This window comes from Phocoena phocoena, chromosome 4, assembly GCF_963924675.1.
Source record: "Phocoena phocoena chromosome 4, mPhoPho1.1, whole genome shotgun sequence".
NCBI lineage: Eukaryota > Metazoa > Chordata > Mammalia > Artiodactyla > Phocoenidae > Phocoena > Phocoena phocoena.
The window spans coordinates 90,724,225-90,748,343 of NC_089222.1; the positions used below are offsets into that span (position 1 = coordinate 90,724,225).

Genomic DNA, 24,119 nt, shown 5'->3' on the forward strand with positions numbered 1-24,119 from the left:
CCTGATTCCAGTAGCGGTTACAAACATATACACTTGTGATAAAATGGGACAGAACTACACACACCTGTGCATAAAAAAACTTATCACAGCTGACCTGAGAATGTTATCCTTAAAAGGTCTGCTTGCAAGGCTGACCCTCGGCTGGTATCTGTAAATCTGGATTTCAAGAGTGTTCCCACTGTTCTCTGACAGGGGTGTCTCACTGTTCCTAGACTGTTTGTGCCAACTATGTGATTTATGCTGAGCACCAGGAAGTTTCTTCTGGGAATCTGAAATTTTGATACATGTTAGGCAGAGGGTGCCTACATGACCAACCCCCAATAAAAATCTTGAGCACTGATTCTCTAATGGACATCCCTGGGCAGAAATATCTCTCTCACACACACACAGACACACACACACACAACCACAGACACACACTGCTGCATTTTTGTTGCAAAGGAGGGAAAGAACGAATGTACTCTGTGTAACCCCTCATGGAAGGGAGAAAACATAAGGAAGCCTGAAGATGGATTCCACTAGACGCTGCCTACGTTATGTTTTGACCATTATAGTCTGGGTGTGTATCTTTATATCTTTACTATATAATTGCAATAAATCTCAGCATGAGTACAACTATATACTGAGTCCCACGAGTCCTTCTGAACACGGGAGTTGGAGACCCCTGACACAACACCCACTGTACCAATGTCAACTTCCTGGTTTTGATAATATATTGTTATGAAGATGTAACTACTGAGGGAACCTGCCTGAAGGGTACACCAGGACCTCTCTGTACTTTTCTATTGTACAAAGTTATATTTTTGCAACTTCTCTGCATCTAAAATTATCTCAAAATAAAAAGTTAAATGGGAAGATGGCAGGAGTAAGACGCGGACATCACCTTTCTCCCCACAGATACACCAGAAATACATCTACACGTGGAACAACTCCTACAGAACACCTACTGAATGCTGGCAGGTGACCTCAGACCTCCCAAAAGGCAAGAAACTCCCCACGCACCTGGGCAGGGCAAAAGAAAAAAACAGAGACAAAAGAATAGGGATGAGACATGCACCAGTGGGAGGGAGCTGTGAAGGAGGAAAGGTTTCCACACACTATGCCCTTCGCGGGCGGAGACTGCGGGTGGCGAAGGGGGGAGCTTCGGGGCCGCAGAGGAGAGCACAGCAACAGGGGTGCGGAGGGCAAAGTGTGGAGATTCCCGCCCGGCACTCACCAGCCTGAGAGGCTTGTCTGCTCACCCGCTGGGGCGGGCGGGGTTGCGAGCTGAGGCTCGGGCTTTGGTCGGAGCGCAAGGAGAGGACTGGGGTTGGCTGCGTGAACACAGCCTGAAGGGGTTAGTGCACCACGGCTAACCGGGAGGGAGTCCGGGAAAAGGTCTGGAGCTGCCGAAGAGGCAAGAGACTTTTTCTTCCCTCTTTGTTTCCTGGTGCGCGAGGAGAGGGGATTAAGAGTGCTGCTCAAAGGAACTCCAGAGACGGGCGCGAGCTGCAGCTAAAAGCACGGACCCCAGAGACGGGCGCGAGCCGCGGCTAAAAGCGTGGACCCCAGAGACGGGCATGAGACGCTAAGACTGCTGCTGCTGCCACCAAGGGGCCTGTGTGCGAGCATAGGTCACTATCCACACCCCTCTTCTGGGGAGCCTGTGCAGCCCGCCACCGCCAGGTTCCCGGGATCCAGGGACAACTTCCCGGGAGAACGCACGGCGGGCCTCAGGCTGGTGCAACGTCACGCTGGCCTCTGACGCCGCAGGCTCGCCCCGCACTCCGTGCACCTCTCTCCCCCCGGCCTGAGTGAGCCAGAGCCCCCGAATCAGCGGCTCCTTTAACCCCATTCTGTCTGAGCAAAAAACAGATGCTCTCCAGCGACCTACATGCAGAAGCAGGGCCAAATCCAAAGCTGAGCCCCTGGGAGCTGTGAGAACAAAGAAGAGAAAGGGAAATCTCTCCCAGCAGCCTCAGAAGCAGCGGATTAAAGCTCCACAATCAACTTGATGTACCCTGCATCTGTGGAATACATGAATAGACAACGAGTCATCCCAAATTGAGGAGGTGGACTTTGAGAGCAAGATTTATGATTTTTTCCTTTTTCCTCTTTTTGTGAGTGTGTATGTGTATTCTTCTGTGTGAGATTTTGTCTGTATAGCTTTCCTTCCACCATTTGTCCTAAGGTTCTATCAGTCCATTTTTTTAAAATATTTTTTTCTCTTAATAATAATTATTATTATATTTTGTGGTACGCGGGCCTCTCACTGTTGTGGCCTCTCTGGCTGCGGAGCAGAGGCTCCGGACGCGCAGGCTCAGCGGCCATGGCTCATGGGCCCAGCCGCTCCGCGGCATGTGGGATCTTCCCCGACCGGGGCACGAACCCGTGTCCCCTGCATCGGCAGGTGGACTCTCAACCACTGCGCCACCTGGGAAGCCCTCATAATTATTTTTTAATTTAATAACTTTGTTATCTTTTACTTTATCTTCTTTCTTTCTTTTTCCTTCCTTCCCTCCTTTCTTCCTTCCTTCCTCCCACCATCCCTCCCTCCCTCCTTTCTTTCTTTCCTTCTTTTCTTCTTGCTTCTTTCCTTCCTTCCTTCCTTCCTTCCTCCCTCCCTCCCTTTCTTTCTTTCTTTCTTCCTACTTCTACTAATTCTTTCTCTCTACTTTTTCTCCCTTTTATTCTGAGCTGTGTGGATGAAAGGCTCTTGGTGCTGCAGCCAGGAGTCAGTGCTGTGCCTCTGAGGTGGGAAAGCCAACTTCAGGACACTGGTCAACAAGAGACCTCCCAGCTCCACATAATATCAAACGGCAAAAATCTCCCAGATATCCCCATCTCAACATCAGCACCCAGCTTCATTCAACAACCAACAAGCTACAGTACTGGACACCCTATGCCAAACAACTAGCAAAACAGGAATGCAACCCCACCCATTAGCAGAGAGGCTGCCTAAAATCATAATATGTCCAGACACCCCAAAACACACCACCAGACGTGGACCTGCCCACCAGGAAGACAAGATCCAGCCGCATGCACCAGAACACAGGCACTAGTCCCCTCCACCAGGAAGCCTACACAACCCACTGAATCAACCTTAGCCACTGGGGACAGACATCAAAAACAACGGGAACTATAAACCTGCAGCCTGCAAAAAGGAGACCCCAAACACAGTAAGATAAGCAAAATGAGAAGACAGAAAAACACACAGCAGATGAAGGAGCAAGATAAAAACACACCAGACCTAACAAATGAAGAGGAAATAGGCAGTCTACCTGAAAAAGAATTCAGAATAATGATAGTAAAGATGATCCAAAATCTTGAAAAAGAATAGACAAAATGCAAGAAACATTTAACAAGGATGTAGAAGAACTAAAGATGAAACAAACAATGATGAACAACACAATAAATGCAATGAAAAATACTCTAGATGGGATCAATAGCAGAATAACTGAGGCAGAAGAACAGAGAAGTGACCTGGAAGATAAAATAGTGGAAATAACTACTGCAGAGCAGAATAAAGAAAAAAGAATGAAAAGAACTGAGGACAGTCTCAGAGACCTCTGGGACAACATTAAACGCACCAACATTTAAATTATAGGGGTTCCAGAAGAAGAAGAGAAAAAAAAAGGACTGAGAAAATATTTGAAGAGATTATAGTTGAAAACTTCCCTAATATGGGAAAGGAAATAGTTAATCAAGTCTAGGAAGCACAGAGAGTCTCATACAGGATAAATCCAAGGAGAAATACACCAAGACACATATTAATCAAACTGTCAAAAATTAAATACAAAGAAAGCATATTAAAAGCAGCAAGGGAAAAACAACAAATAACACACAAGGGAATCCCCATAAGGTTAACAGCTGATCTTTCAGCAGAAACCCTACAAGCCAGAAGGGAGTGGCAGGACATGCTGAAACTGATGAAAGAGAAAAACCTGCAACCAAGATTACTCTACCCAGCAAGGATCTCACTCAGATTTGATGGAGAAATTAAAACATTTACAGACAAGCAAAAGCTGAGAGAGTTCAGCACCACCAAACCAGATTTACAGTAAATGCTAAAGGAACTTCTCTAGGAAAGAAACACAAGAGAAGGAAAAGACCTACAATAACGAACTCAAAACAATTTAGAAAATGGGAATAGAAACATACATATCGATAATTACCTTAAATGTAAATGGACTAAATGCTCCCACCAAAAGACACAGATTGGCTGAATGGATACAAAAACAATACCCATATATATGCAGTCTACAAAGGACCCACTTCAGACCTAGAGACACATACAGACTGAAAGTAAGGGGATGGGAAAACATATTCCATGCAAATGGAAACCAAAAGAAAGCTGGAGTCGCAATTCTCATATCAGACAAAATAGACTTTAAAATAAAGACTATTACAAGAGACAAAGAAGGACATAATGATCAGGGGATCAATCCAAGAAGAAGATATAACAATAGTAAATATTTATGTACCCAACATAGAAGCACCTCAATACACAAAGCAAATACTAACAGCCATAAAAGGGGAAATGGACAGTAACACAGTCATAGTAGGGGACTTTAACATCCCACTTTCACCAATGGACAGATCATCCAAAATGAAAATAAATAAGGAAACACAAGCTTTAAATGATACATTAAACAAGATGGACTTAATTGATATGTATAGGACACTCCATCTAAAAACAACAGAATACACATTTTTCTCAAGTGCTCATGGAACATTCTCCAGGATAGATCATATCTTGGGTCACAAATCAAGCCTTGGTAAATTTAAGAAAACTGAAATTGTATCAAGTATCTTTTCCGACCACAACGCCATAAGACTAGATACCAATTACAGGAAAAGATCTGTAAAAAATGCAAACACATGGAGGTTAAACAATACACTACTTAATAACGAAGTGATCACTGAAGAAATCAAAGAGGAAATAAAAAAATACCTAGAAACAAATGACAATGGAGACATGACGACACAAAACCTATGGGATGCAGCAAAAGCAGTTCTAAGAGGGAAGTTTATAGCAATACAAGCCCACCTTAAGAAACAGGAAACATCTCGAATAAACAACCTAACCTTGCACCTAAAGCAATCAGACAAAGAAGAACAAAAAAAAAAACCAAAGTTAGCAGAAGGAAAGAAATCATAAAAATCAGATCAGAAATAAATGAAAAAGAAATGAAGGAAATGATAGCAAAGATCAAAAAAACTAAAAGATGGTTCTTTGAGAAAATAAACAAAATAGATAAACCATTAGCCAGACTCATCAAGAAAAAAAGGGAGAAGACTCAAATCAATAGAATTAGAAATGAAAAAGGAGAAGTAACAACTGACACTGCAGAAATACAAAAGATCATGAGAGATTACTACAAGCAACTCTATGCCAATAAAATGGACAACCTGGAAGAAATGGACAAATTCTTAGAAATGCACAACCTGCCAAGACTGAATCAGCAAGAAACAGAAAATATGAACAGACCAATCACAAGCACTGAAATTGAAACTGTGATTAAAAATCTTCCAACAAACAAAAGCCTAGGACCAGATGGTTTCACAGGCGAATTCTATCAAACATTTAGAGAAGAGCTAACACCTATCCTTCTCAAACTCTTCCAAAATATAGCAGAGTGAGGAACACTCCCAAATTCATTCTACGAGGCCACCATCACCTTGATACCAAAACCAGACAAGGATGTCACAAAGAAAGAAAAGTACAGGCCAATATCACTGATGAACATAGATGCAAAAATCCTCAACAAAATACTAGCAAACAGAATCCAACAGCATATTAAAAGGATCATACACCATGATCAAATGGGGTTTATTCCAGGAATGCAAGGATTCTTCAATATACGCAAATGAATCAATGTGATAAACCATATTAACAAAGTGAAGGAGAAAAACCATATGATCATCTCAATAGATGCAGAGAAAGCTTTTGACAAAATTCAACAACCATTTATGATAAAAACCCTTCAGAAAGTAGGTATAGATGGCACTTTCCTCAACATAATAAAGGCCACCACATATGACAAACCCACAGCCAACATTATCCTCAATGGTGAAAAACTGAAAGCATTTCCACTAAGATCAGGAACAAGACAAGGTTGCCCACTCACCACTCTTATTCAATATAGTTTTGGAAGTTTTAACCACAGCAATCAGAGAAGAAAAGGAAATAAAAGGAATCCAAATCGGAAAAGAAGAAGTAAAGCTGTCACTGTTTGCAGATGACATGATAGTATACATAGTGAATTCTAAAGATACTACCAGAAAACTACTAGAGCTAATCAATGAATTTGGTAAAGTTGCAGGATACAAAATTAATGCACAGAAATCTTTTGCATTCCTATACACTAATGATGAAAAATCTAAAAGTGAAATCAAGAAAACACTCCCATTTACCATTGCAACAAAAAGAATAAAATATCTAGGAATAAACCTACCTAAGGAGACAAAAGACCTGTATGCAGAAAATTATAAGACACTGATGAAAGAAATTAAAGATGATACAAATAGATGGAGAGATATACCATGTTCTTGGATTCGAAGAATCAACATTGTAAAAATGACTCTACTCCCCTAAGCAATCTACAGATTCAATGCAATCCCTATCAAACTACCACTGGCATTTTTCACAGAACTAGAACAAAAATTTTCACAATTTGTATGGAAACACAAAAGACCCCGAATAGCCAAAGCAATATTGAGAACGAAAAACGGAGCTGGAGGAATCAGGCTCCCTGACTTCAGACTATACTATAAAGCTACAGTAATCAAGACAGTATGGTACTGGCACAAAAACAGAAAGATAGATCAATGGAACAGGATAGAAAGCCCAGAGATGAATCCACACACATATGGTCACCTTATCTTTGATAAAGGAGGCAGGAATGTACAGTGGAGAAAGGACAGCCTTTTCAATAAGTGGTGCTGGGAAAACTGGAGAGCTACATGTAAAAGTATGAGATTAGATTACTCCCTAACACCATACACAAAAACAAGCTCAAAATGGATTAAAGACCTAAATATAAGGCCAGAAACTATCAAACTCTTAGAGGAAAACATAGGCAGAACAATCTATGATATAAATCACAGCAAGATCCTTTTTGACCCACCTCCTAGAGAAAAGGAAATAAAAACAAAAATAAACAAATGGGACCCAATGAAACTTCAAAGCTTTTGCACAGCAAAGGAAACCATAAACAAGACCAAAAGACAACCCAAATGAAGCAACTGACAAAGGATTAATTTCCAAAATTTACAAGCAGCTCATGCAGCTCAATAACAAAAAAACAAACAACCCAATCCAAAAATGAGCAGAAGACCTAAATAGACATTTCTCCAAAGAAGATATACAGACTGCCAACAAACACATGAAAGAATGCTCAACATCATTAATCATTAGGGAAATGCAAATCAAAACAACAATGAGATATCATCTCACACCCGTCAGAATGGCCATCATCAAAAAATCTAGAAACCGTAAATGCTGGAGAGGGTGTGGAGAAAAGGGAACACTCCTGCACTGCTGATGGGAATGTGAATTGGTACAGCCACTATGGAGAACAGTATGGAGGTTCCTTAAAAAACTACAAAGAGAACTACCATACGACCCAGCAATCCCACTACTGGGCACATACCCTGAGAAAACCGTAATTCAAAGAGTCATGTACCAAAATGTTCATTGCAGTTCTATTTACAATAGCCAGGAGATGGAAACAACCTAAGTGCCCATCATCGGATGAATTGATAAAGAAGATGTGGCATATATATACAATGGAATATTACTCAGCCATAAAAAGAAACGAAATTGAGCTATTTGTAATGAGGTGGATAGACCTAGAGTCTGTCATACAGAGTGAAGTAAGTCAGAAAGAGAAAGACAAATACTGTATGCTAACACATATATATGGAATTTAAGAAAAAAAAATGACATGAAGAACCTAGGGGTAAGACAGGAATAGAGACACAGACCTACTGGAGAACAACTTGAGGATATGGGGAGGGGGAAGGGTGAGCTATGACAAAGCGAGAGAGAGGCATGGACATATATACACTACCAAACGTAAGGTAGATAGCTAGTGGGAAGCAGCCGCATAGCACAGGGATATCAGCTCGGTGCTTTGTGACCGCCTGGAGGGGTGGGATAGGGAGGGTGGGAGGGAGGAAGATGCAAGAGGGAAGAGATATGGGAACATATGTATATGTATAACTGATTCACTTTGTTATAAAGCAGAAACTAACACACCATTGTAAAGCAATTATACCCCAATAAAGGTGTTAAAAAAATAAGTTAAATGTCTTTGGAGAAAAATATTGTTCATTCTTTTCATAAGCCCTATACTGACTAAAAGTATAATGGCCAACGGTATATATTTATAACTGGTTGGGGTTAGGAGTTTAGCTTCAAACTAATTCCAGTGGAAATACACATGTATGTTTATTATCAATGGGCCAAGTGAGTTTATAAACACAAACTCCCCTGTAACATCTGATTGGTTTCCATCTTAAACTTCTTATCTCTGCAGAGGCTCTGAAGCCAACACTACATGGGTTTGTATCTTGACTCCACTACTTACTACTTGACGAATTAAGCAAATTAGTTAACCTCCGTGCCCTAGTTTCTAATCTGTAAAATGGGAATAATGAGATGGGTTGCTTGTGAAGACTAAATAAACTAATCCTTACTAAGTGCTTAGAACAGTGTCTGCTTTATAGCAAACACTAATAGGTGTGAACTATTATTTTGTAACTTTTAAAAAACTAGCTTCATTAAAACTACAACTAAGTTCTTGTCTCATACAATTCTAAACAAAAAGAGCATTTGAGAACAAGATAAGATGCATAATTGTGGTAATGCTATCATTAGATGTAGAATGTAAAGAATTTAAAGATGCAAGTGGTACATTTCTAACCTAAAGGCCCTGCCCTTTCCTTCCTACCTTCCCCCCATTAACAGAGAGTATCCCAGGTACTGGAACTAAATGTATATAGAGATGTTACTGGCAGCTGTCCCCCACCCCCACCCTACTGCCACTTCCTAAAAGGTCGCCTCGCCTCTCCCGGTGGCCTTGAGGAAGAGAGAGAAACATCTGGATATAGCAGTAGGCTGCTCTGATTGTGACAATTCTGATTCTGCTCACAAGTGCCAACAACAGAGGAAACTTTTCCATTCTTAGTGTAAGGCTCATCTTTGAAGTAATGCCTAAGTAGAGAAGGCTAAGCAATCAGCATTTGCTAATGCTGAGTTTATAGTGATTTATTTCACTGCTTAGCAACCTGGTCACTGGGAGAAATAGCAGTCTGCAGCATCCCAGAAGTTCTTGGGATTACATGTTGATGCAAACTACTTTTCTTTGTTCCCTCTTTTGACTCCATCTAGAATTCCTTTAGGGTAGTATATATACCTCTTAGAACCTGACCTGAGAATCCTAAAAAAGGATGATTTTTCTATCTCTTTGTATACTATTATAATGTGGGATGTGGTGTCTTAGGCTACTTTGTTTGATGCCTGGGTAGTCCATTCTTGAAGATAGCTCTAATCCATCTTCTACATGTGTGCAAAACTTAGTGTATTTTACTGATCCAAATTATTCAAAGGACTGATTTTTCCTTTTATGTCCTTACTATTGGTTCTTATTTTTGATGCAATGTTTACTTTTCCTCAGATTTTTCTCTATTTCTGAAGTATCATTTGACCTTGAACATATAAGTATGTCTTGTCAATTTTATCTCACATGATTACTCAATAATAGATGACAGAAGTTCCAATTTTTACAAATACAGAAATATAAGTAGAATTACATATAGAATGGATAAACAACAAGGTCCTACTGTATAGCACAAAGAACCATATTCAATATCCTGAGATAAACCGTAATGGAAAAGAATATAAAAAAGAATGTATATATATGTATACCTGAATCACTTTGCTGTACAGCAGAAATTAACACAAAATTGTAAATCAACTATACTTCAATTTAAAAAACAGAAATATCAGTAAAAAGAGGAGCTGATTATCAATTAGGGGGAAAGGAAGGAGTCGTTTTTAAAGTTCATGACTCTCCATTTCTAATTGGGAAAGCCCATTTTTAGGGCTTTCAGAAAGTTCAAGTTTACTCTAGAAAGTTCAAGTTTCTCTATTTAAGATGAACAATGTTATGGTAGGAAAGGAAACTAGAATCGGCTCATTAAAGAGAAGCAGTCATAAGAAAGTACAAGACATGTGAAAGAAATCAATCTATGTATACTTTTCTCTAGAGGTAAATGAGGAAAATACAAATTGGCCTACACCTTAAAATAAGCATACACTGACTGTTCTCTCATTGAAAAAATGTTGTCCAATTCCATTATTTCAAACTTTCAAAAAGAAAACACTTACAGTATAATTAGTAGCTTGAATGTTCCTAAGTGCTGCTTCCAGTTGTGTTATTAAGAAACGTAAAGTCAAAGCAGGAACAATTTCCTCCCCATTTTGGCTGTTGGCTGCAACTTCTCTCTGTGGAAAATAATTTGGTTGAAAATTTCCTTAAGTTAGAGCAAATATCAACATTTATTTTTATTATACAAATAATACATGCTCATTGTAGAAAATTTGGAGAATAAAGATGACTTTTTAAAAAATCCACATGACCTAGATAAAATTGTTCTCATATTTGTTTGTTTTTGAGTAGTTCAACAAATCATCTTTGTAACTACTTCCTCAAGATACTAAAAAGCACTCCTATGCTTGCTGAAGGGTTGGCAATGTCCACTCCTACTTCAGAGGAAAGTCATAATCCCACTTCATTCTCATACCTTCTATTCTCTAACATAGCTAAAAATCTTCATTCCAGCCCTGAATCTCTGGTAAATAGGAATGCTGGCTTTAAAAATACCAACACCAAGGCAAACCATCTTATGCTGTCATCTAATTTGAACCAAGTTAATATATGATTTATTATGTACCATAGTTTATTTACATAGATGAAATGAAAGGAATTAACTATGTCTTATCTTTGTGTCCATTCCCCAATGCCTTGTACCCATAAATGCTTGGCTTAAATTACATTATTTGTTTAATGATGTATTATCTATGTGGGAAATTTAATCTACACTTTCTTAACTTGGTTTCCAGTATACAATACTTCCCCGTTTTCCTCCTAGCCTAACTAGATACTTTACTTCAGTCTCTGTAACACTTTATTTAATGAACCTCTTCTCTATCAACACACATTCCCTAGATAAAGTAATCCACTGTCATCTTTTTAAACAGCGTCTACACACTGACAGTTTTCCAAATTTATATTTCGAGCTCAGAACTATCACCTGAATTCCAGACTCATGTATCCAACCATATACTCAACAATATCTCTTGAATTTGAATAGGTATATAAAACATAACACTGAAGTTCCACCTTTGCCAAACAGTTTAGGTAGTTTCAGAGCAATATTCTCAACAAGAACTAAAAAAGCTAGATAAAATACAGAAAAAAACTTTTTTTGTTTGGAAAGCTACCAAGGCACTGAAAATCTCTGGGGCCAACATGCAATAGAGGAGGAAGGCCCAGAGACAGCAGACTGACTTTTGGAGCCACTTATCTCCTTAAGGCAATTGCTGTATTCAGTTATGGCTGAGAGGCTGAAATGCTAGACAGAGCTTTCCACAAAGCTGCAGAGCTACAGGGAAAATTGGAGTGTATGACCTATCAAGGAAGAGGGGCTCTGGTGAACACCTTATTCTTTTGGTTGGGACCCTGAAGAAATTTACCCTTAGAGTCAAAGTGTCTGTTTTGGTTCCAGTTGGAAGCAGACCCTAACACAAGGATTTGTATGCAAGTAGTTTATTTGAGAGGTGCAGAGAGCAACGGTAGTGGAGTGGAGAAGGGCATCAGGGAAGAGAAAGCAAGCTTTAAATTAACAGGTGTGTTATTAAGCTAGTTACCCACAGTGGATGACTAGGGTTAATACAACAGAAAAACATTGAAAAATTTAAGCCTCAGTATTATCCAACTTAAGGGGAGAGAGAACTGGGATATTTATGTAATAATTCCCAAGGTTTATTGACTGAGTGCTTTCTGAGGTAAGGGGGGAGTATTAATTCCTTAGGATCTCTAAACTGCCATGAGAATTACAGCCTTCTGCAGTTCCAGAAAAAAAAAAAAAAAAAAGAAAGGCCTGAAGTATAGAGATGTATATATGAAAACTGGAAACTGTCCAGAGTATACTGAAATGATAGAGTTCAAGGGGCCAAGGGGTATGGGCAGGGCACTGACAGTATCTGCTACAAAGGGTAAACCACAAATAGACTCTTCTTCACAGAACAGAAGTAAAGCTTGGAGTCATCTCAGTCCCTAGTTGAATTAAGTGATCTGCAAGAAAAGCACAAATAAGCAAGATTTTGTCCTATTTTCCTAGTTCTTCTCAAAAGAAGGTTGCTCTAAACCAACCCAGGCAGCCACTGCAAGTAGCAGAATTCTGTATTATCCTTTAGATGACTATGGAATTTAAAAATAATTTTATTGAGTTATAATTAACATATTTCAAGGTATACAACATAGTGATTTGACATTTTTCTTATGACATCATCATGAAATGATCGCTGCAATAAAACCAGTTAACATCCATCATTATATGAACTTTTTATAATATTATTGACTATGTTCCCTAGGTATATATTATATCCCCTTGACTTATTTATCTCATAGCTGTAGGTCTGCATCTCTTAATCCCCTTCAGACAAAATAGATAACTATGGAATTTGTACTGATGTTTTTACGTTCATTCATGATTTTGGTTCTTTTTGCCTTCTTTTTTTTTGAACATTCTTACCAGGCATTTATCAATTTTATTGGTCTTTTCAAAAAATCAAGTTTTGGTTTAACTGACCTTTTCTAGTTTGTTTTATTCTATTTCATTAGTTTTAGCTATCTTTATTCTTTTTTCGCCTGTTTTTTAATTTGCTGTTCTTTCCTAAGCCTCTTGAATTTTATGTTTAGATGACTGACGGTCAACCTTGCTTCTTTTTCTATTATATGCATTTCAAGCTATAAATAATCCTTGCAACACAACTTTTATCTAATAACACAAATTCTGATGTATGTTTTTCATTCAGTTCCAAAATTTATCTAATGTCCAGTGTGCTTTCTTCTTTGATCTCTGGTTTAACTAGATTAGACGTATATATCTTAACTTAGGAACAATGGTTTTCTAGTTTATCTATCTGTAACTAATTTCTAAATTAATTGTACAGTTGTTAGAGAACATGCTCTGCATGTTCTGATGTTTTGAAGTTTGATGAGATTTGCTTTGTGAACTAGTATATGGTCAATTTTTGTAAATGTTATATGCATTTAAAAAGAATATACATTTTGTCACTGTTACACATATATAAGTCAATTACATCAAGTTTGCTACAGCTCTACTAATTTTGTGTTCAAGTTCTATTACTTATTAAGAGAGCTATGTTAAAATCTTCCACTGGGATTGCTGATTGGTCCACTTCCCCTTTAGTATTACCAACTTTTATTACACATAACATTTCTGAATGTATTTGGGTCTACTACTGGAATTTCTCTTGTATTTTCTACACTTGTCTGTAGAGCCAAGAGCAAGTAACACAATCTCTTAATTATTAGAGCTTCATAGTAAGTTTTTTTAAAAATTCATTTATTTATTTATTTTTGGCTGCGTTGGGTCTTCGTTGCTGCGCAAGGGCTTTCTCTAGTTGTGGTGAGCGGGGGCTACTCTTCGTTGCGGTTCATGGGCTTCTCATTGCGGTGGCTTCTCTTGTTGAGGAGCATGGGCTCTAGGCATGCAGGCTTCAGTAGTTGCAGCATGCGGGCTCAGTAGTCATGGCTTATGGGCTCTAGAGCACAGGCTCAGTAGTTGTGGTGCACAGGCTTAGCTGCTCCGCAGCATGTGGGATCTTCCCAGACCAGGGCTCAAACCTGTGTCCCCTGCATTGGCAGGTGGATTCTTAACCACTGCTCCACCAGGGAAGTCCCCATAGTAAGTTTTAATATCAAAGTGGGCAAATTCCCAGCCCTTCTCTCCCACACTTCTCTTTCGTAATTTTCCTGGCTATTCTTCCCTTAATTTCCCTTTAGAACTAGCTTTTAGTAACAAAAACAAAAACAAACAAACAAAAAGAAACAACAAAAAAAACCTTTTGTTATTTTTATTGGAATTATATGATATTTGTAAATTTTAATTTCAGGAAAATTGACTTCTCTATCACATTGTGTCTTCCTACATGTATTGCTTCCCATTCTGGTCTTCGTATCTTACCTTTAATAGAGTTTTAGAAATTTTTATTTATTGTTTAATATAAAGTATTGATTTCTAAACTTAGTGTAAAAAAATCAGTGTGTGGGGGTACTTACTAAAATGCACATTCCCAGACCTCCCCCCAGAGATTTTGATTCTTTAGGACTAGTATGAGGGTCAGATAGGCTCACGTAAGTGGCTTAGGAAAAACTGTGAGAAACACTAGTTTATATCTTGTATATTTCTTAAGTGTTTTCCTAGGTATTTTATCTTTTCTGTTACTATTAAAAATATTTTTCTTTCATTTTTACCTTCTAACTGGTATTGTTTATATATATAAAGGCTACTGGTTTCTATTTCTTATTGTGGTTTCTGGGTGATTTCCAAAAGATAAGAGGGAAATAGTGGCATTATTCCATCAATTTCAAACCAGAATTCATACTTGTGGTAAATTACCTCACTTAAGATTATAGCTGTATATAAAGTCTTTGGATATTTTTAGAGTTTTTTATATTTTTAATTATAATAGTATTAATTTGTTTCATGGAAATAATTAATGATATATTCTTTCACAGAAAAGGTAAATGTGGCCTTTTTAGGACACCTATGGTGTTCTGTCTCCGCTCCCCAATTAATTGTCACAAAAAGAAGATCATTTTCTTTAACTTTGGGAAACTCCATTAATTTACAAACTGATACCCATCTTGTGTTGAAAGTTTCACAACTTATTATCTAGAAAAACTATTTCTAAGATGCAAATTGACAATATATTCTCTAAAATATTTATCTCATTAAAAAATCCAGGTCTTATTATTTTTCTTTATATTTTACATTTTTGAAAAATCTGTCAGTATTTTACAAATTAGGAAAACTGAAAGCAGTTTCCTCTCCCAGAGTGGCATGTTGTGAGTTATTAGAATAAACACTAGACCTTATAGTCAACAGCTTATAAGCTACTAACCCACATTCCTATCATTATCCTTGAAAGGCTAGCATAAGCTTTATTTAATTAATAAAAGTCTAGAGTCAAAGCTGAAACCAAAGCCCTTCACAAGATATAAGATGGAGATGTCAAGACCTTAGTGGCACGTTATGGTAAAGAAAGAAAGGAAAGAAAGGAAAGAAAGGAAAAAAGGAAGGAAGGAAGGAAGGAAGGAAAAGGAAGGAAAAAGAAGGAAGGAAAGGAGGGAGGGAGGGAAAAAAGAAAGAAAGAATGAAAGAAAGAAAAGAAAAGAAAAGAAAAGAAAAGAAAAGAGTCATTGTAAAATAATAGGAAATACATATATTGATCTGTCCCCAGTTCCTGCCAATATTTGGTCTTTGACTCTGGTTCCAGACACAGAGCTCCTAAAACCCTTGGAATTTCCTGGATGATAGGAGTGTCTTTTGTTCTAGTGAGGTGACTCTCAGTGGGCTTCTGGATGGAGGCTTGGTCACCAGAAAGACCAAGCCATGATTAGAAGCTTGGAAATTTCAGCACCATACCCCAAAGAGGGAAGAGAGGCTGGAAACTGAATTAATAATTAATCATGCTTACATGATGAAATCTCCATAAAAATTCTAAAAGTATGGGCTTTGGAAAACTTCCAGTTTGCACATGCACATGCCAGGAGAGTGGTGTACCCCAACTCCAAAAGAAGAGAAGCTCCTGCACTTGAGACCCTTCCTTGCCCTATGTATATCTTCCTGTGATTGTTCAGCTGTATCCTTTATCAATCATATCATTTATCATGTAATAAACTGGTCAACGTGTTTCCCTGAGTTCCGTGAGTTGTTCTGGCAAATTACTGCACTCATGAGGGGTCATGGGAACCCCAATGTATAGCCAGTCAGTCAGAAGTACTGGGGCAACCTAGTACTGGTGATTGGCATCTGAAGTGGGAGCAGTCTTGGATTGGGCCCTTAACTTGTGGAGTCAGATGCTAACTCCAGGTAGACAGTGTCAGAATTGAATTGATTTGTAGGACACCCAGGTAACGCTGGAAAATTGACTGTTGTGGGACTAAACCCACACATCTAGTGTCAGAAGTGCTGTGAGTATGGCAGTAGTGTGAGAGTAAAGGAACACAGTGTATCATATACACAGACCTATACTTCTGCTCCAAATATCAAATTATGATCTTACCTGCATAGTTTGGAAGGAAAAATCTTCTTGTAAGAACTTCTTGATGTGAGGAACCACACCTTTTGGTAGAGTATTAATTGCATTCAATAACTTCTTCACTTCTAATAGCAGGTTAACAGGGACAAGATCAGTAGGTATGTTCTTTTCCTGTTTGTCCTAGAAGACATTATTAAAAATTTACACAATTATTTATGTTCTAATTTACTCTAATATTAAAACCAGCTAAAGTATTTTTTTAAAAAAAGTTCCTTTACATGCTATATGTAGATCACTCTGACAGACTACAATAAGAATAAGACATTCTCTCTGCTCTCAAGGAACTTACAACATAGCTGAAAGTTTAAGACTAAAACTCAAGAAGGTTTAATCTAAGGAAGGCCATCATACATGAATTTAAAAGTTATAAACAAAGCATAGATTCTAAGATGGGAATAATTATGTCTTTTTTTTATGGTGGTGGTATGGGAAACATGAATGATTTTAGGCTTAAATGTGAGTGAAGCCTTAAAAAATGGTTGCCCTTGAGAAAAACACAACATGTACTGAATTGGTCCATTTAAGGCATAAAAAATGCTAAGTTTAAAATATTAAATAGATTATTCTACAAAATAATATGAAAACTATATCCAACAGTGCTTTTTATGTTACGTGACTAATGTTTCAGCTACTAAACACAGCAATTTGAAAATGAATAGTTATAATACTTTAAATTATAAATAAATTAGTATAATATAATGATTCTACATATAATCTCAATTCAATCAGAGCCGAATAAATAGTAATAATCTTGGGACTTCAGGAACTGATCCTACAGACTTAATAAAGCTGTATTTAATGGTTAACTGATAGCTATATAGTCAAGTCTTGCTGGATTTTCTATTAACATTAATTGTGAGGAACGAATGGGCAATAGAAATGAATAAAGATCCTGGAACAGATGGATGATGGCCTTCCTTCAAACCTTAACAAGATACCACAGTCCTTACACCCTGCTGAAACTTTGGGAATATGAATATGTAGCCACTGACCTCTGTATATGAGAACAGACAGGTTATTACTGCGGAGGCCATGTAGAGTCACTGAAAACGCAAAATAGTCACTGGTGTGTGGTAACTGTGACTGCCTGGTTTCTAACAGACCTGGAACTACCCAGGAAAGTAACTAGGAACCAATAACGTCCACAGCAGGACTACTACTCTTCCTCTTCCTCCTCCTCTCCACTTCTGGTTTTGAGTCTTAAATTGAGATTCCTTCATTCCCAACAACAGCCTACAAACACATCTTACATTTTAAGGTACTTCATTATATTTACATCCAAAAATGTAGGAAATGTTAACAGTTTGCTAAATCTCAGTAAAGAGTATATAAGTGTTCATTGTAGTAGTTTTGCAACTTTTCTGTAGGTTTGAAATTTTTCAAAAAGTTAAAAAAAAAAAGCTTCTAAAAAATAACCAAACAAACCTTTATAAAGAATGACCATTGTCGCACTGTTGGTGGGAATATAAATTGATACAGCCACTATGGAGAACAGTATGGAGTTTCCTTAGAAAACTAAAAATAGAACTACCATACAACCCAGCAATCCCACTACTGGGTATATACCCTGAGAAAACCATAATACAAAAAGAGTCATGTACCAAAATGTTCATTGTAGCTCTACTTACAATAGCCAGGACATGGAAACAACCTAAGTGTCCATCAACAGATGAATGGATAAAGAAGATGTGGAACATACATACAATGGAATATTACTCAGCCATAAAAATAAATGAAACTGAGTTATTTGTAGTGAGGTGGATGGACCTAGAGACTGTCATACAGAGTGAAGTAAGTCAGAAAGAAAAAAACAAATACCGTATGCTAACACATATATATGGAATCTAAAAGAAAAAAAAAAGGTTCTGAAGGCCTTAGGGGCAGGACAGGTATAAAGATGCAGACGTAGAGAATGGACTTGAGGACACAGGGAGGGGGAAGGGTAAGCTGTGACAAAGTGAGAGAGTGACATGGACACATATACACTACCAAACGTAAAATAGATAGCTAGTGGGAAGCAGCTGCATAGCACAGGGAGATCAGCTTGGTGCTTTCTGAGAGGGGTGGGATAGGGAGGATGGGAGGGAGACACAAAAGGGAAGAGATATGGGGATATATGTATATGTATAGCTGATTCACTTTGTTATATAGCAGAAACTAACACACCATAGTAAAGTAATTATACTCCAATAAAGATGTTAAAAAAAAAAAGAATGACCATTGTCAATAGTTCATATATTTCAAACTAAAGGTCAATTCTGTAATCAAAAGTCATTGCAGAATCATCTAACACTAATTACCAAATTGATACACAAGTAAGATTATGGCATGAATAAAATTTTTTCAACAGGAACTACTATAAGCTTCATGTTTGTTAAATAATCTTATTATAAATACAATTTTAATTTTTAAGTTAGTTGTCAAAATATTTGATGCTCAATCCATTTTTGCAAAATAGATTTAGCATCTAAGCCAAATTAACGTTAAAGTTTCCACCCCCTTTCCCTCTGTATTCCGAAATCTGTATCTAGAAATGGCTTTTCTGGATCCAATCCCCTGGTCCAAGTATACATATTGAACATATTGTATTTCATCTGCAAAATTTTTTACAGTGATAACCTCATGCAGGTGAATACTATGGTTATTTTACGTTTATATATTTTTCTCCTCCTAAGTTACTGGATAACCTTTATTAACAAATGGACATCAATCATTATATAAAACTATGTGGAAAGTAAAAATTACACTAACAAGAACCTAACAAATACCTCTCATCCATCCTTCACCAAACATAAATACATGTGATATTCACAAACATGTGTCTGCATTTTTTTTTTTCGGTACGCAGGCCTCTCACTGCTGCGGCCTCTCCCGTCCGGACGCGCAGGCTCAGCGGCCATGGCTCATGCGTCCAGCCGCTCCGCGGCATGTGGGATCCTCCCAGACCAGGGCACGAACCCGTGTCCCCTGCAATGGCAGGTGGACTCTCAACCACTGCGCCACCAGGGAAGCCCTCTGTATTTTTTAATCTACCATAAAGTATATTGTCACTGGCAATAAAAGCTTTATATTAGTGTATAATTCAGTTATTCATTTAGAACTGAAGGTTCTGACAGTAAAGATGATAAAAACAAGAAGAGAATTAACTTCAGAAAGAACTCAATGAAATGTCTTACTAAATAAAATTCTCTGTGTATGTTTTATTTCTATGTGTATAGTGTTCACTTTGTTTGAATTTTGCTTTCAAAAGACAAATAAGAGATTTCTTACAATTGATTGTGGGATGTTTCTGGGCAAGTCAATTCAATTATCTACTAATTTTAACCAACAGTTAGAATTGGTGTTTAGAATGATTTCTGGGCAAGTCAATTCAATTATCTACTAATTTTAACCAACAGTTAGGATTGGTGTTTAGAATGATTTCTGGGCAAGTCAATTCAATTATCTACTAATTTTAACCAACAGTTAGGATTGGTGTTTAGAATGATAACTTTGAGACACAAATATCAATTATCAAAGAAAGATTTAGTGATGACCACTAAGGTAGGAAAATTTTTAGCAGATAATTAAATTGATTAGATTTAGCATTCTATTCTCATAAGGCATTAGTTAACTGACTACATTGTGTCTTACCAGTTGATCCGTTGATTTTTCTACCTTATTCTTGGTTTCCTCCTTAGCCTGCTCCTCCACAGGAAGATCCCTATTTTAAATGAAAAAGCATTATATTCAGAGCATCTCCTTACAAAGAACACAATTAAACTGTAATAGTAAAGAATCTGACATGCGAGTTTTTGCCCGAAAGTTTCAGAAGTGTAAATAATATGTACCAAAGACTGGTAATAGTGGTAGATGCCATATCTCTTTAGGAACTCAAGTTAAAGAAAAGAAATTATGCCATGTCCTTACTGGATAGTGGCAGAGAGAATACAAAGCTGATGTAAAAAATTTTTCATCTTTAACAAACACACAATAGACCAAAATAATGGGAAAAAATAACTTTATAGCACTGTTTCTCAATGTAAAGAAAAAAAAGGTTGCAAAGGTTGATGTTTTGATTTGTGTGTGTACGTGTGTGTGTGTGTGTGTGTGTGTGTGTGTGTGTGTTTATGAAAATAATTGAGGTCTGGAAAGGATCTATCTTACAGAGATCTTTTTTTTTTTCAGTTTCCTGGCATTGCAATTGCTCAGTTTTTCAAAATGGCTTTTTAAATTGAGGCAGAATATCATATTTAGAAATTATTAACTATTTTTATAAAAAGGAATAACAAGTTTTGCTTTTGACATGGGCTTGAAATGTGAACATATGCAGTATTATTTACTATATTGAAAAATTCATTTATAAAATTGCTTTTGCCTATATACAGCACCATGACACAGGATTCATAATAGAAGAACCATAACATAGGGTCATATATGATTTATATAATTTTCTTAATCCTATACACTAGCAGAGATAAACTGATGTGAGAAACTTATGTCAATTGATTGACTTATTCAGAATTGTACTTTGTAAATATTATCCTATTTTACTTCATATTTATGTACTCATTTGACAGACAATCATTTATCATTTACTATGTGCTGATTTTGTCAGGGGAAACTGAGACATAAACAATGCAGTATTGTCCACACAGTGAAAGTTTCAAACAAACAATATTTCACAGTATGAGTCTCAGTGCTCTTTAAAATGTCATGGTAAAGAGAAACCTGTTAACTGTTTTTTCCTACACTTCTAAGCCCCACTACAAAAAGGAACACAAGGAACTGTGTTATCAAGGAATGAAAAATACTGCAGCAGTATTCTGAAGCTTCTCCATATTTAAGAGTACAAATGGTACTCAAAATGGATACTCTACTTGCTAACTCCATTTCATGATAATTCACTCCTTAACCCAGTAGTTCTCAGTCCCAGATGCATATTAAAATCACCTGTGAAGCTTTGGAAATATCCAGATGTCCAAACTCTACTTCAGAGCTTCTTAATCAAACGTGTGGAACGTGAGCTTCTATATTTTCCATAGGTTCCATAACAAATTTTGATATGAAAACTTAATTCATCTGTACTGCCTCCCCAACACTGAAATTGCTCTAGTAAAAGTTGCTAATGAAATCGTATCTGCTACTACAATAGCTTTGTCTTAGCTCTTCAATCTACCTAGCTTTTCTGCATTACTTAACATTATCCATCATATACTCCACCCCTCCTTGAAAACCTCCACATCCTTCGCTGCTATTGGTTCTTCTCCTAGCCCCTTCAGCTGTCCACTTCTCAGTTTGTACCACTGGCTATCTCTCTTCCTTTCATTCACCTTATTCATCTATTATTTTAATAATATTTAATATAGAACTGCTTACATTAACACTATCAAACCATGCTCCCCATGTATTAGAACAGGAAGGTACATCAGTGGTCATATATGGCAGGCTACTTTATTTTGTAGATGGGTAAATTAATGCCCAGAGAGGTCATACACTAGAAAGCAGCAAAGCTAAAACTAAGTGCAAGACTAGTATTTTTCTTTTGCTATTCTGCTACTTTTACCACCTGTGTACTTTATTCTGCTGCTGGGAGAAGCTGAAATTTTGGTATAACAATATACCTGAAATATTGAATATATATAGTATACAGTAATGTTCCATTTTTAGCCCTCTTTTTTCTTAGTACATTTTCTACTTAAATTAATCTCATTTATGCCCATGAGTAAACATTCCTAGATAGGATTCAGGTCCTTCTTATTGAACTGCCTTACCTTCAAGTCTCTAGCCCAATATTTGACATAAAGTAGGCACTCAAATAGTTATTGAATGAATAAATATAAAAACAAATAAATGAGCAAACTTCCATGAACTCAAATAGCGCCCCATTCTAATGATTCACAAATCTATTTCTGCAGACTTAATCATTCTTTGATGCTACAGCTACACATTTCCTTCCACCTACTCGACAATCTCCATAAGAATATCTTAGCGACACCTCAATCTGGCTCATGTCCAAAGCTGAACTCATTATCTGTCCTCTCTTACTTTCTCAACACACATTAAACCTGTCTCCTTTTGTGATCCTCATATTAGCTAATGTTACATATTTCCTTCTGGTCATTAGAAACTTTCAAACCAACTCTACTACTCTTTTGCCCCTTTTCTCACATTTAAGTAGTCAAAGAATTCTGTTGATTCTAGTTCTGTAAATCCTTCCTCTCTTACTATTTACTATTCCTATCATACAAGCCTTCATTAACTACTTCCTGAGCTATTACAATTGTCATATCTTGTCATCCTTCCCACTATCAACAGAGGTAGTCTTCCCAAAATACAGTGTAAAATTTCATTTCTCTTCTTCAAATGTCAATGGCTCTGTACAAAATAAAGCTAAACTCCTTACCAGGAGTCAAAATGCTCCCCAAGAATTTATCTTAAATACTTTTTCTTGCTGTTTCCTCAGCCAAATGACCTCCCATCTGCTCTGTTTCTACACCCATCAAAAGCCACCTTTATCCTTTAAAGTTCAGTTCGAATGTCACCTTGTGGAAACCCACTGAACCCCACTCAATAATTATTGTTCCTTTCTATATATAGCCACAGCATTTCTACTATAACACTTAGGCATGCATTTTGCCTAAAGATAAAATAACTTTTTATATATCTTCCTACTATATTATAATTCTCTCTCAGTACACACATTTTGTCTTAGTCTTTATTCCCTAAGTACAATGGAGGTAAGTAAATACTTGTAAAACAACACATTGCTTATTATATGAGACAGTGAAAGGTGGCAAGGAGATCTTCAATACTAACCTGCTCTTTAGTATTATATGGGAGAGGTACAAGCAGGCTGAACTTTCCCTAATTTGAGGGGACAGATTGACATTTAGCCTACGCCCAGTTGAACCACTCAGTAGTCTTCTATGTTACGCTTAAGTTACCTTCTATAAAATGGGAATAATAATAGTATCCACCTCACTGAGCTGTTATGAAGTTTATATAAGTTAATGTTGGTAAGTCTATGTAAGTGCTTGTTAAATGATAAATAAAACATTACTTTGTTGAGAATGGCCCAGGTGTGGCAAACTATGGTACATCTTTCAATTCTTAGCTATGTACCAGGGTGTGGTCCTTAGAGAAATTTTCTAAAATTAGATTTTACCCAGTTTACATCCCCCACTAATCAGAATTGCTACATTGTCTTGAAACATAAGGGTATCTCATTCAAACTAGCTTCCCAAAGTTATGTGAAAAAGACCAATGTCGTGTCTTCAAAATGCAACAACTGCAGTTGGTTTTTTGTCAACCCATCCCTTACCTCACAAAAAGTTCTTCTGGTAGAGAATCCATGCTGCACAATATTCTCTTGCAAGTCTTACTCCAAAGCTTGCAGACTGACTTTTACGACTGCTGTTTAAAGCTGTAAGGAAAGTAATACTTTTAGTGGGAAGGTAGAAGGATTTCATTCTTTCTTCCCACTATCTAAATAGTACATAATCATTAAAGAAAATTTTGAAACTGCTATAAAACAAAAATCACAGTTTCATCATCCAAACATAAATCACTACCTATATTTTAATATACTTAATATTTTCCAAGCATAGATATATCTTACCAATTTGTAATCATATCGAATAGGGAATACTCAACATTACATTTTTCACCACTGAACACTATATCAAAAGCATCTTTCATGTTATTTTATACTCCTAGTAAACATTCTCAATGGCTA

General features: G+C 37.1%; 1 protein-coding gene across 1 annotated transcript in view; it reads right to left on the reverse strand.

The window, feature by feature from the left end:
- The window catches only part of DZIP3 (DAZ interacting zinc finger protein 3), a 103,795-nt gene extending 80,058 nt beyond the window's left edge, over positions 1 to 23,737 (reverse strand). The window contains exons 1-4 of the mRNA XM_065876109.1: positions 23,706 to 23,737; positions 20,036 to 20,105; positions 16,367 to 16,522; positions 10,376 to 10,492 (exon numbers count right to left, since the gene is read on the reverse strand). Coding sequence (XP_065732181.1) covers positions 10,376 to 10,492; positions 16,367 to 16,522; positions 20,036 to 20,105; positions 23,706 to 23,737 — 375 coding nt within the window. The remainder of the gene's footprint in view (positions 1 to 10,375; positions 10,493 to 16,366; positions 16,523 to 20,035; positions 20,106 to 23,705) is intronic.
- Positions 23,738 to 24,119: the final 382 nt, after the last annotated feature.